General features: G+C 39.5%; 2 protein-coding genes across 5 annotated transcripts in view; both read left to right on the top strand.

Annotated features, from left to right (window-relative positions):
• The window catches only part of LOC146485867 (uncharacterized), a 29,740-nt gene that overhangs the window by 8,971 nt on the left and 6,541 nt on the right, over positions 1-14,228 (top strand). Inside the window, exon 1 of one of the 3 annotated variants that reach the window (XM_085102851.1) lies at positions 11,151-11,627. The exons of 1 other annotated variant lie outside the window; for it this stretch is intronic. In XM_085102851.1, the coding sequence (XP_084958977.1) occupies positions 11,276-11,627 (352 nt within the window). In that variant the 5' untranslated portion in view covers positions 11,151-11,275. Of the gene's footprint in view, positions 1-11,150; positions 11,628-14,228 lie in introns of those variants that run through there. One more of the 3 variants, XR_014862365.1, reaches the window with a different exon arrangement.
• LOC146485868 (uncharacterized) lies at positions 187-5,490 on the top strand. 2 transcript variants are annotated; one of them, XM_085102866.1, is made up of 5 exons: positions 187-599; positions 1,305-1,611; positions 2,645-2,916; positions 4,404-4,496; positions 5,216-5,490. In XM_085102866.1, exons 1-5 carry the CDS (start codon positions 387-389, stop codon positions 5,432-5,434), a joined length of 1,104 nt encoding a protein of 367 aa, XP_084958992.1. In that variant the 5' UTR covers positions 187-386; the 3' UTR covers positions 5,435-5,490. The 2 variants fall into 2 exon arrangements, with proteins under 2 accessions (XP_084958992.1, XP_084958987.1); XM_085102861.1 differs by having other exon boundaries at positions 1,299-1,611.

Here is a 14,228-nt window from a genome sequence, read left to right as displayed (position 1 = left end):
TACCTCTATTCAACGGCCAACCCCTATTAAGCGGCCAGTTTTCAAAGTCCCTATGCATATGGTGGCCGCTAATAGAAGTCCGACTGTATTACCAACTTAGCAAAGGAGAGAGAGCCTGGGATCGAGACCATCGAAACGCACTCATCACAGGCCACCCACACAAGCCTGAACAGTGAATGCGTGACTGTCAACCCGTGCTAAAATTTGCCAGTTTGAATATTCGATCATATTATATTCCTCCTAATGTTTCACCGCTAATACCTCCCAGGGGAGGACGGGTATGGTGTATTGGTCATATTGTGTGCAATTGACAGTCAGATGTCTTTCTTAGTCAACGGGCTCTTGACCAAGGGTACCGATCGATCGAGGTCGAGTAGTTTTTCATCATGTCAACTCCACAAAGTCGAAACACTACGCAAGTCTCTAAAGAAGAAGGAGCATGCTTAGAACAGGATTTTACTGTCGTAACATACAATATCCTCGCGGACTTCTACCTACAGCCTGCCTTGGTAAGAGGAAAACATCAGAATTGCCCGAAACAACATGTTACGCCGCACATTAACACAGATTGTCCGCGACGCAAGCTGCTCCTCGCAGAGGTACGTAGAAATTCAAGATAGAGGCTCTGTCTTAAGGGACAAGGAATTGTAGACCTTATCACGGTTTTGTAAGCCACGGATGGGTAAGCAAACACGTCTGGAAATAACAGTGTTTGTATGGAAATCCGATGTCAAATAATTTTCATAAAACTTCTCTTCTGAGAGAATCATGAATTGGAAACTTTAGGCACTAGGCAAAGGATAGTTTAGGAACGCTGTACTTAGCGTCGATAATGTTCTAATTTTCGGTCTGATGAATGGTGCAACTTAGATATACCGAAATAATTATTGCGTTCGACGTAGAAACTGAACGCCCTCCTAATATGCAGCTCAAGCTCAAGATGTAAGCGATGATCATCTTGAGTAATAGCGGTCACGGATGGTTTTTTTTTTTGTTTTGCACCCCCTCTCCCTACAGGAAATTCCACTTTGCTCCTAAAATTTTGGCTTTCAGCACCCCCCCTCCCTCTCTTCTTAGTAATTTCCAATGACCTTCCATGGGGTGGGTATGGATTTTTTTCTGGAACTGCACATTAATACAAAGGGCCAGGTCACTGTAATTAGCCATTAGCCAAAATTAACCAGTGAAACTGAAAATTTGTTCAAGTGAAATGCTGTGCATTATTGAAGTACCATCGACATCAAGAAAACCCAAATTATGTGATGAAATTTCAAATTGTGTGTGATTCTGTTTTTTAGCTCAAGTGGTTGGATGGTGACATTGTCTGTTTGCAAGAAGTGGATCTTCCTTACTTTGAAGACATTCTTGAGAGAGAAATGTTGGATCTAGGATACCAAGGACTGTTTGTACAAAAAGCCCCGTGTACAGGGCGTCAAGAGGGTGTGGCCCTGTTTTATAAGCGGGATAAGTTTGATCTCAAAGAAGCAAGGACACTTGTTATTAATGATATTGCAGCTGATGTTTTGGCACAGACCGAGTGGAAGGAATTTGGAGAGGTTCTAATACTTGCAGCTTTACAGCACAGAACAAGTGGCGTAGTATTAGTGATAGGTAAGATCCCCTCCCCTCTCCCAACAAGCCTTGTTTACAACTTACAGATTCTCCTTTCAATGTGCAATTCTGGAAAACATCCACTCTCCCCCCACAGAAGGTTCTTTTGTTTTGCCCCCCCCCCTCTCCCCAGGAAATTCCAGTTTTGCTTTATGCTTTGCTTCTAAAATTGCAGATTCTAAGACCCCCCTCCCCCTAGCAATTTCTGATGACCTTCTTTGAGGTAGGCATTGCACAATGCTTGATTCAAGTTACCTTAAATCCTTGAACATTAGCAGCCCTTCTTGAATAAGCACCCACTATGTGTCCCGCAAATCTTCGCTGTACATTACTTCCCATAACCTTTTAAAGTGATGTCCTTTGAGTCTCTGAAAAAAAATTTTCAGTTATACAAGCTCAAAACTTACATCACTTTTGGAAATGTCTTAGAGAGAAAATCTTAAAATTTAATATCAGGACCCTGGTGCTTATTTGAAAATTTATGGGTATTTAACAATAATTATTAAATACCCATAAATTTATTACAGACCTTTCCCTTTGTTACAGACCTTTACAGGAACCAAAGCAAACAGGGAAAGGAGCATGGAGTGAATTTTTGTTGGGTGGGGTGGGTCACTTTGAGCATTTTTTCTTGGGGGAAGGGGATTGTGGATTGAGTTGATACATTTTGAGTGGAGGAGTACGTTGTAAATCATAAAGTTCATACATAAGAAAAAACTCTTAATTTCATTTCATCAGAGGTTGGCAACTCTGATATCAGTTGAGGAGTTTCAAAGTGGGATTAAAAGTTTCTGTAATCATGATTATATTCCTTTTCCTTAATTAATTTAAGGTAATACTCATATACTGTGGGGTGACCTCCTGAAGCCTGTCAACCAAGAATGCGAAATTGCACTTGTCACGCAAGCACTTCATAACACAGTCACATCAATCAAGTCCCAAGGTGACCGTGTGGCCTATGTTCAAAAGTTTCAAAGTGGGATTAAAAATTTCTGTAATCATGATTATATTCCTTTTCCTTAATTAATTTAAGGTAATACTCATATACTGTGGGGAGACCTCCTGAAGCCTGTCACGCAAGTGTGCGAAATTGCACTTGTCACACAAGCACTTCATAACACAGTGACATCAATCAAGTACCAAGGTGACCGTGTGGCCTATGTTCTCTGCGGAGACTTCAACATTGAACCACATTACCCAGCTTACAAGCTTCTAAAGGAAAGGAAACTTAACGATGATGAATTCTCCAAGCTTCAGACTGTGGATTATTTGGGATTTCCTGTTAATGCTGAAAGACCTAAACAGGTTCATAACAAGTGCTTAGAAAATGTCGTATATATTAATTGCTTAAGGACGGTGCCTCTTAACCCTTTTAAAACCCCTAAGGCAAAACGACATTTTCTCCAGAGCCAGGGCTACACTCTAAATGTCCATGTATGATATTCCGTTTTAAAGCTACTCATAAGTGTATTTTATAGCTGATATAATTATGAATGAGAAAAGTTATGGCTAAAACGTAAAAATTTAAAAGTTCAAAAATGTCCCAATCCTTGCGTATATTAGGTATACCCCTAAACTATAGCTTATTTGGTAGTTCTAAACGTGTTCTTTAATGGGAGAGATGTCTTAAGACCTACAACTTCTAGGGGAAAAAAGTTGAAAAGTTATGGAGTTGGTCAACCGTATCACATATGGGAGGGGTTTAAGTTTTCATCCTTTTTGGGTAGATCTTCACAAGACCATCTTGGTGTCAAAAATTTGTAGAAATCTGTCAAATATTGAGAGAGTTATGGCATTATGTGCCAATTGACACTCTTACTCTCTTAGGGTTTAAAGGGTTAATACAGCAGTATTTTTGCGTCGTTTATGACTGAGAAAAGCAGATCTTACCAAGGGCTGTTGGAATCCAAAAAGAAAATTGGGGGTAACCACGTATTTTTCAGGGATAATTAAGCAACAGTGATTCCAGAAAGAGCTAAAGTACGTAGCAATGTATGCCATTTTTTATTTAAAATTGAAGCTTAATTATCTCTGAAAAATACGTGGTTACCCCCAATTTTCTTTTTGGATTTCAATAGCCCTTGCTAAGATCTGCTTTTCCGCGTAGTCAGTAACCGCGCAAAAATATCTTTGCATTAGTAGGCATCTTCCTTAAGAAATCATAGGTTCAGTTATTTAAAGACAGTTTAGACGGTGTTTAACAAAACCACGTTCTGAGCCATTTTCAATTTTGCCAACAGTCATATGTAAACAACTGCTGACGGCAACAAGAAGGCTTAAATCCCAGACTAGAAAACTATTTATCTACTTAAAATAAACCACTTATAAACAGATTTGGAGGCCCGCTGATTGTCTTAAGCCGCGTCCTAAGTAAGACTCTGTTTAAATAACTGGCCCATAGTATCTAGGACCATCCTGACATGCGTAGAACGCATGCGCAGTAGCAAAAGGAGACACCATCCAAATTAAAACCAAAGATGGTTAAAAGTTCCAGTTGCTAGGAAACAAAAAAGCTGGCTACTCACAAGTGTGGCCGAGGACTTGATCTCAGGGCTACTGAGAAAGTGGGCTTACAAGAACCTAGTTTAATGACCTAGCTCCCACGAGTCTCCTATAGCTCAGAGGTTGAGCATCCGAACAGCAACTATTAATCGGAAGGTTATACTTTCGACTCCTGTTAGAAGAACTTGGATTTCTTTTTTTTCCGAGTGAGCCCGTGTCACTGACTGGGTAACACATCATTCTCATGAATGTACTTATTAGGTTGATAATGGCTGGTGTTTTCAATGCAGGTTTCACCTGAGCAGTTATCTCTTCTAAACAGCATCAAGAAGAATCTTCGCAACCCTCTTTTAAACATACAAAGTGCGTACAAAGCTGTGATGGTATGTATCTTTTCCCAGCAGATTGGAGTTTTACCTGGGACCTGGCCGCTCCTTGCTTAAAAAAAAAACTTTAAAAATAGCCAGTTTCCTTCTGTTACACTCGTGTTGTTCTTGCTCACAAATTTTCGCTTGTTCTGCCGCCTAAATTTAGTTTCTACAAGAGATCAGTGTGGAAAGAAAGAAGATACCTCAACAATAAGTTTTCGACAGTTTGACCATATTTAATGACGCTTTAGAGCGGTTTTCAATTGAGTGTCGAAAGTAATTTCGCGTTTGCTTTGGTTTTGCATTACTACACTCTGTGATTGGTTAACAAAACTCGCGCCACTTTCTCAACCAATGGGAATCCAAACCAAAACCAATCGTGTTTTGGCCGCACGCGTTTTCCCGCGCTTGGCGCCAGTTTCATGTATTTGCTTCTAATTCTGATTGGCTCGTTGTGTTGTTTACGTCTGTTGCGATTGGCCAGAGTAATTACTTTGGTTTTGGTTTTACGACACTCAATTGGAAACCGCTCTAAGGGCCACTCCTCGATGCAATTACCTTATCATAAGTTAATTAAGAAAATAATTACAACAATACGCTTTACACTGCAATAAATTTTAATCAAACTAGCAAAAGGTGAAAACTAGATCATAAGAGCTGGTTTCCACGTTCGACACTAGCTTCTAGAAGTAGAAGAACAAGGATGTTTACACTTTTACACGTTTGTTTTTCAGGGTTGTGAGCCTGAATGTACAAGTTATGAAGAAGATGCCAGCCAAGTCTGGACCCTAGATTACATCTGGTTCGACTCTGAAAATTTAAAAGTCACAGCTGCCTTAGAAACAATTCCTAAGTCAGCAATCTCCGTGTACAGTGGTTTTCCTAATGAACATTTCCCATCAGACCACATTCCTCTTAAGGCACATTTCAAGTTCATCGACAAAGCAGCTTAATGACGACGCATTACAATCAATGTAAATCGTTCATAAAAAGTGGGGAATTTATTTATTTCTAAGAGGGTGAGACAACTTATTGCTACGTTCAGAAACGCTGAAAGAAATCTCTGGGCAGCTTAAACGGAACCTCAGCTCATACTACAAATTGACGTTAAATTGTTGGAAATATTAGACAGATTTAGCATCGCGTTTGCGGCAAACGGCAAATGCCAGGCTGAAAATTTTCTCTTTGATGAAAAACAATGAAGCTTTTTTGGTTTAAGCTTATCTCCACCCAGTCGGCGACAGCTATCGAGCAAATACGAAAAAGAGAGAAGTGAGTACGAGAAACACAAGTTTATGCATTGTAGAACAAACAGCGGCTTGACGTTTCCCGTTTGGCGTTAGCCGCAAACGCGAAGCTAAATCTCTCTATTGTCTAAATTTCAAAGCTTAGCTTAAAAGGTGAGATAGTAAAAAAAATTGTCGCCTGGTTTTAGAGGTTCTCTCGAAAATGGGCGACTGACGTGTTCACCTGCAACCTTACTCTTGAAGCTCGCTTTACTGAAGTTCACTTGAGTTTGCTTCCAGACTCTTTGTTCTTAGTTCAGCTGTTGGTTGCAACAATGAACCAATCAGGACTCGAAGCGAACTTATGCAAACGATGCAAAGCGCGGGAAAAAGAGCAACTGGTGTCAAGTGCAAAAAAGCGAGAAGGGATGGGGCCTGAGTCGGTTATTGGTTGTTGGTTTTCGTCCTTTATAAAATTTCCAAATTGCAAAGCAAAGTTAAAGAAAGCAGTCCATGAAGAGCCACTCAATGGATATACCACTCTAAACTCCCTTTTATTTTATGATTTATTTATTTATTTATTTTATTTATTTACTTCTTCCAAGTGCTAGAATACAATACAATACGCTGCAGTAGTACAGTACATTAAAGTGCAGGACAGTACAGTGCAGTACAATGCAGTAAGAGTACAGTGCGGCTAAGCGCGTGAAATTGCCAAAGGTGCCAAGCGCGGGAAAACACGTAACCAACCGGTGCCTAGCGCGGGAAAACATGTAGCTAACCGGTGCCAAGCGCGGGAAAACATGTAGCTAACCGGTGCCAAGCGCGGGAAAACACGTAACCAATCGGTGCCTAGCGCGCGAAAACACGTACCAACCGGTGCCAAGCGCGGGAAAACACGTAACCAACCGGTGCCAAGCGCGGGAAAACATGTAGCTAACCGCAGGAAAACACGTAACCAACCGGTGCCAAGCGCTGGAAAACATGTAACTTACCGAGGGAAAACATGTAACCAACCGGTGCCAAGCGCGGGAAAACATGTAACCAACCGGGGAAACCCGTAACAACGTGCCAGGCTTGGGAAAGCGTGCACATCCCAAGTCACGATTGACTATTGGCTTTGTCTTGGCGTGGCTTGGCTTGGCTTGGCTTAATAGACCGTCTCAAAAAAGGCACTTAATGAAATGATTATTTGTTTTCCTCTGACGCGACCGATAAACAGGCATTTGTTTCATTCATATACAGTGCTTTAGTAGGGAACAAGCACGAATGCAACCTCATTAACCCCGTGTATTCCAAATTGTTATCACAAGATCTGTAATCCCAGATAACAATCGTCGGACATGGGAAAATTAATTACTCTCGCTTTCCTCTTCTTCCGTTACATCACGGTTTGTAGACTCGCGCTATTTTCTACTAGGAAAGATATATGTAAGGTAAAAAAAGTCTTACAATGAACTGCCTAACCCGGTTTCTTTCGCATGAAGCAACTAGGAGTATTGCTACTCCCCCCTGGATGGGATGCGAGTCCCTCGCAGGGTTACCCCCAGCAGTATGTCGCAGCTATCTATTTAGACACCTGGGTGAAGAGAGACAATGTGGAGGAAAGTTTCTTGTCTAAGGAAACAACACAGCAAGGAAGCGACCAACCAAGCTTCGAACCGTACCACCCACGCTCCGATCGTTCTTTAATGCTTTAATAGGGATACTCCTAAAACAGTGTGCGCTATACTAGGAGATAAAAATAAATAAATAGATAAATAAGTAATAAATAAGTAAATAAATAAATAATTGTTTGTAAAAGAGAAAATTATTTATATATCAAATCTTAAAATGGGTATCTACAATTTAAAATTGCTGTTTATAAGATTTATCTACAATACAATTCAATATCATAATAGCTTAATCATGGATGTTATGGTGGGCATTATACCATTAGCGAAAGGAAAAGCATCCATAGTTCGATTGAAAGTCCAATGTGCTAACCACTATACCACCGCGCCTAAACACAAGCTAAGATACCCGTACGGAACTGAGCTAATACCAGGAAATTGTGAATTGTTGTTCTTGTTTTAGAAAACAAAAACAAAAAAACTTGAGCCTCGAGAGCGTATACTCCGAGAAACGCTATTAATTGAACAACCCAGGGGAGACAAAGGGGCCAAAAGCTCAGGCAACGTCTTTGGATGATTAAATCGAAGGGAAATGACAAAACGTTGTTGTTAAGAACCCTTGACTCGGCGCCCCGATAATACGGGCCAAGCCTTATTTTGAACGGCATTTTTTCATGGGCAGAAAACGAGGACAACATGGCCGCCGCCGGTCGCTGAGCATGCGTAGCGTAATCAAATTGGCATTCAAAAATGTCGGAAAATTTAAAGGATTTTTATGGAAACGAAGTAAAATTTAATAAATCCTCTAAACACAAAGTGAATTCGTACCTGCGAACATCTCTTTTTTATTGTAACATAAGTTAGATTCTTTCAACGAAGATTGGCCTTCCTCTCTCAAATCCGCTTGGTTTCCCAGTATAAAATGTTGTCTCTTTGGCTAAGAAAACACAGGTTACTATGAACTTTACCTCTTTTGAATTTGTCCGTTTAGTTTACCTTGAACTGCAGAGGTTCCAAATAAAGTACTTCAGGTTAATTTTATCCTTATTGATTGACAAGCGTGTATTTTATTAATAAACATGTTTTTCTAAAAATTTGGAGGAAATCAGGAGCGAATCAGGTGAGGAAATCACCAATCATCAATTATTTGGTTTTCAGATGATTTTCACATGGTTGTTATGCCACAGTCAGTGTATCTCGGACTACTTTACTTAGAGAGCCGTTCTAATAATCGTGAAAATAAGCCGGCCGTTTAAATTTACGAGATAAAGTATGCGTGGCAATTTTACCCAGTCTTAGCCATCCTTGTATCCTTTAAAGTGTATTGCCTTCTTTCTGCTTGTTTTCCTAGTGAAGTATTTATATTTTGGGGTGCCCTTTGATTTGAAGATGGAGAAATAAAGATTCCTAATGTCACATGTCCACCATTTTCCAGCTTCCGAGGAGAAACGTAATATGCTTTCATTTGTCAAAACTGGCCGGGCAGACTTTTCAGTTACCAAACGTACGGCACCAGTGCCAAGGTCAGGTTATTTGCCAGTCCTTCAAATTTCTTCAAAAACCAGTTTTTCAAATGAAGTGGTGAATTCAGTTTACAATCTGACCCACGGTTTGGCTCAGGCTGGCTAGTTCTAAGAAAAGGAAAGCATATTAGTTATATACGAAAAAAAGAAATGTCGGAGCATCCGGAATAAAATTGCTTTCTTGTACTTTTACTGTGGGAATCTTAAATTGTGACCATTCAAATGAAAGCTACTGAGCAGTACTTTCCTGTGATGCTGTTTATAATAGGGAACAGAACTTCTACAAGGTAGCACTAAACACCTTTGAGTCGATTAGTTTTAAAGGAATAGCCACTAGGCCGTGTTACAACTTAAAAAATACGACACTAAGATCTTACCTTATAGGGGTAAAAATGTGTGTTTTGTACCCCATAAGGGATGTTTTAGTTTCACTTTTAACACAAGGTTTCCAAGGATGCATTTTCTTGCCAGTCCATGCACGACCCATTTATCCACTTGATGGGCTGTCATTTATCCTTTAGTGCCTGAACCTGTAAATTTTAATGTGTCAACTTTGCTACCATTGCACCAAAGCGTTTTGCCATTTTTAAAAAAATAAAAGCACAATTGATTAATAGTCAAGATGCACCCAAATGCACAGTTATAAGCTTTAATTTGTAATTTGTTTTTCCCTAGCAAGCATGCCCCTGCCCCCCGCCCAGACCCTCTTAAGGTGGGGCTCTACCGGAATTTGAGTGAAATGTGAAGAGGTTTTAAGAATGGATAGAAGAAAGAAAATGATTTTTGGAACACTAACAGACAATTGATAGCCACACAAGAGCACCCCAGGTTGCTAGTGGACTAACTTGGTATCCGTCTATTAATTAATAACTACAAATTCTAATTTTAAAACTTCACTAAATCTTTAACATTTCTTATTTCTTTTAACTTTACCAATCCTTCAAGAAAAATTATTTCCTTCCAAATATACCTAAAGATCACCCAAAAATTCATAAAACACCTCAAATCATTGATTTGTGTTATGAATGGACGGTTTTTGTATTGTTTGAAATGCAAACAAGATATTTCCATTTGACCGATTTATAAGCGGCGTGAAAACGGCTTTCAGGTGTACCCCCACCCAGGTGATAAGCTCCTGCCCCACCTTAATTAGAGGCTTTAAGGACTCTATTCCAACAACATTCATGGCCTCATGGGGACCTGCTTTCTCAAATACCAGTTAGATCCTTGCAACTTTCATCACTTCCCGAAGTTCAGCTTGACGCATTCACACCTTGTAATTGCGTCATTTGTGACTAATCAATGCTTAATTAACCAATGTAGCCTTGTGTCCCTTGTAGTTCAGTTGTTTTCTCGATGTTTTCACAATGCTAATATAAGGAAATGAAATGTGTACTTAGGCACTATTAGAACTTAAAGAATTTTTTACTGTAAAGGAAGTTTTGGGTGTGTAAAACTCTTGTCATTGTAAACACCCCCATGAAATCCCCAACACTTAAGAATGTCATGCTTTTATCAGGTCATGAAACTAACAGGATTAGGCTTTAAAATATCAGCGAAGCTCAAAGCCAAAGCTATTTGACATTTTGCTGTTGTGCGTACAAATCTTCCTAAGAAGGGATTTTGTATTGACTCAGTATTGCCGTGATGGCAACGCATTTGAATCACATAACTCAGAAAAACTTTAAGGCAAAACCTTGGAATGATGATTGCTTTCTGATTTCCTATTTCGTGCCAGTGATGTGTGTACTGTTGAGCGCGATATGACCTATCTTGAACTTCCGTCTGCCAGTGTCTCGATTTGTTCTAGATAAAATAATTTCCCTGTGCTTTTGTCTGTGAAATTGGGTCAGCTATTCTCGTTTGATCATGCAAGGTTTGAAAATAATTGTGTGAAAAAAAACATTTTTATATTTAAATTTTGAAAGGTAATTTTTGAAGATAAAGCGTGATCGTGGACTGTAATGAAATAAAAATCATCACTTGTCATGATAACCGGAAATTAAATTAAACGTTCTTTCGTCACGCACGTGCCGACCTTTTGTCACGCAAGATGTTTCCAGAAACTTCCAGTTTCGCAAGTTTTGGTGTCCAAAATGTTTGCTGTGTGTTTTTGAGCGGTTTTACTCGATAATAGAGTGTTTGAATTCAACTCTCTTTTTCTGAATTATTCAAGGAAACTAAGTATATACTTAAAGTAAAAAAGTATCCTATCGTAATTTTCTCAGGAGGGGGCGAAACGAGACCCGCCATCTTCGGATCAAATTTCGTAATCTGCCTGTTTCAAACAACAAGGGCGTTTATAAAAGATCCTGTCTTTGACCGCAGCACTCGAGAAAAAAGCGGATTTATCGAGACACGTTCATTTGGACCAATAGAGTCACGCTTTTCCTTGGTTTTCAAAGCGTTTTAATTTATAACCACGCAAAACCATGGGCCCTTTCACACATGTGGTTCGACCGATCGAGATGTCACAACAATTTCTCAACGTTTCGTTGCGATTATTTGTGTTTACCGTTGTATTTCTCGCCAGTACTGGAGACAGCACGTTTAACATTACAAGATATACAAAAGGTGATGTGTTTCAGAACAGGAACTCCTCGAAATCTTGCAACGAGTCCGGGGCTTCGTGCGTTTTCGACGGAAAGAATTCGCCATTTTGCGGCATAAACTGTTGTAATTGCTTTTGCCCCAGCAAAGCGCCGACTTATCTCCTAAGAAACAGGAATTGTACTTCTGAAGATCATTTGATGTCCATTTTGAAAGCTCAAAGCTCAATACAAGGTAAGTGAAGATTTAATAAAGCGTATTAAGAGAAGACTTAAACAGAGGACCCGATCGAGCGAGCGCCATTTTGAAAATCGCCAATGCCGGACCTTGAACTATCCGATAGATAAGGTTAGAAAATCACCTAGTGTTCTTCATCAAAGATATCTTTTTAAACGAAGAGGACAAATCTTGACAAGAGAAACAATTTAATATGTTTCGAAGGATGGCCAATTGGTTGATCTTACATAAACCCTCTTGAGATAAGCAGAAATTCTACAGTTCCAAATATTTTCACTGTCGATCAGACTTATGAGGTCAATCGGTCTACGTTGTAAGTCATACATAGATTTAAATCCCCTGTGTTTGCTTTTTTGTGTTCTCAAAGTTTTGTTTTTCGTTTGAAACAGTCCTTATTGAGTCTGTCTTTGTCGAGATCAATTATCTATCATTCAACATTGCGAGAAATCTTTCATGACTACCCGTGATCACGAAAGATCGATGAATGATCGCGAGCGCTGGCGCCATGTCAAACGCCAAGCGAAGGTCATTTTCAAATGACTGTAATGATTGAAATCTAGCTAATTAAACAGACATTAGGACAATGTTATCGGCGATAAAATACGTTTTGATCGCGCGCGGACAACGCACAAAGAACAGATGTATTGGTGTAACATATTGCCAATTTTCGTGCAGTCTAGCCATCTTAATTTTGAACGTTTTCGGAAGATTGGGAATTTTACACCCTTGCCAAATTTAAACGCGATTCAAACCACGGGAAATGCAGGAAGAAAACATTAACTGATATACAATTTGAAGTGTTTTGTGTTTTGACGGATACAGTTTTAGTTGTGTGACATGCGCAACGTCGGAAATTCAAATTAAAAGAAATAAAAGCATCACGATTGACTAAAAGCAAGGAGGCAATAGCGGTAAAGGGAATGTTTTTCATCACGTCCTGATCGTTTTATACCTCTTGTCTGCATCTTTATCGCGATTAGAACGCGGTGAATGTATCTTGCGCTTGCGTGCAGCTGATGAACGCATTCAGCCGCTCCCTCTATCAGCCACCCACTCAGTCACCATGTCCTCACATGACATAACCTTCCTCTTCTGGAGCTAACATCATCGCCTGATCGCTGGTTAAAATTTTAAATAACATGTGGCTCTAAAAGGAGCCTTGATTCTAACATAACCATTGATTTCAGATATTGTATTAAGCTTGCGCTTTGGTGACTTAGCGCAATGAAATCGCGTTGTGTCCACCGCATTACCACCCGACATTTAAAGGAATGGAAAAATGTGGAAATTTCTAGCTTTTTGGAGAACTGCGTAAGGGAATGCAAGATGCATTCTGGAGGATCATTTAATCTACTTGTTTTCAATATTACGTGGAAATTCTAAATGAATCAAACAGTTTATTAAAATTGCTTTTAATGCCGAGTTAGGGATATTCACTGAAACCTTGTAATACTGCATCTAAGGTAATATTTGGAACTTGTCGGGTCGTTTTCGGAAATCTTGCCCATGCAAGTTAAAATCTCCCACAGTTTATTTCAAAATATGATGACATGAAAACAGATCTTTTTTTTTTTTTCCACAAAACCAGACCCTCAGTTCTAACTTTTCAGTCGACAAAGCAAATTTAGCTACAATAACAAAGAAATAAGATAATTTGTTTCAAGAATTCAAGACCTAAACCCTTCCTTCTTTACTATAATCGCTTGTAACCTCTTCCGACATCTTTGAATTTTTGCAAAGCCGCCGGGCAAAACTATTTTTCCGAAACGGAAGCGATATGCGACTTTTCCTTCCAAAAAATACATGATGACGATAGAGAGTTACGAGCAACTGTAGTATGGCTTCCGCCAAACTGTTTTCTTTTTTGTTATTTGTTAGTTTTTTGTTTTGTTTTACGTACAGTATTTACCTTTGACAAAGCTGCAACGATATAGTTAGCTGAATTTGACAATGCATGACGCAAAGGTTTCCATAGCTGAATACTTTGAGGATAGAGATCTGAAGCTGCCAGCATATTCAAACGTTTTCCGTTTAGAAAGTTGTTGCATCAGGTTTTAAAGAAGTCCAGGCTGGTTGAAACCTGAGGTCGGGAGTTTACGTTAGCACGGAGCTAGCACTTTGACCATTATTTATTGAATATAAAATGTTTGCTTTACACAAGACAAAAACAAAGAAACTTTAATATCATAGAGGGCATAGAGCGAAAGGTCACGTCCCGTGGCAGGAACTAAAATTAGAACGTCGATTGCGAAAATAGGTCGGCTCCAAAAGAACTGATTGCTTTTTCTGAATTTTTCCCCGTAAACCTTGTTTACGGAATAGCGTCTTGACCTAAATGTCGCCTAAAACTCTCACCAAAACCAAATCAAGGACTGTAATTGCTCGAACAAAACCATTTATTCCAAGATGGCGACGACCACGGGGTTTTTCACGAATCTGCTAATCACGTGGCAGACTGTAGGCATGCAATACGTGCAAATAAAAGGAAATACAAACAAAAACGCCAATGTCAACATGCTGGCGGCCCCCTTAAAGAGGAAGTGTCATGGGGTTTTAGACAAGTTTTGTTAAAAATGGTGAAATAGGACCTTCACATAG

This window comes from Pavona decussata, unplaced genomic scaffold, assembly GCF_977016875.1.
Source record: "Pavona decussata unplaced genomic scaffold, jaPavDecu1.1 SCAFFOLD_24, whole genome shotgun sequence".
In the NCBI taxonomy this organism is placed as follows: domain Eukaryota; kingdom Metazoa; phylum Cnidaria; class Anthozoa; order Scleractinia; family Agariciidae; genus Pavona; species Pavona decussata.
This window is presented reverse-complemented; position numbering and strand designations above follow the sequence as displayed.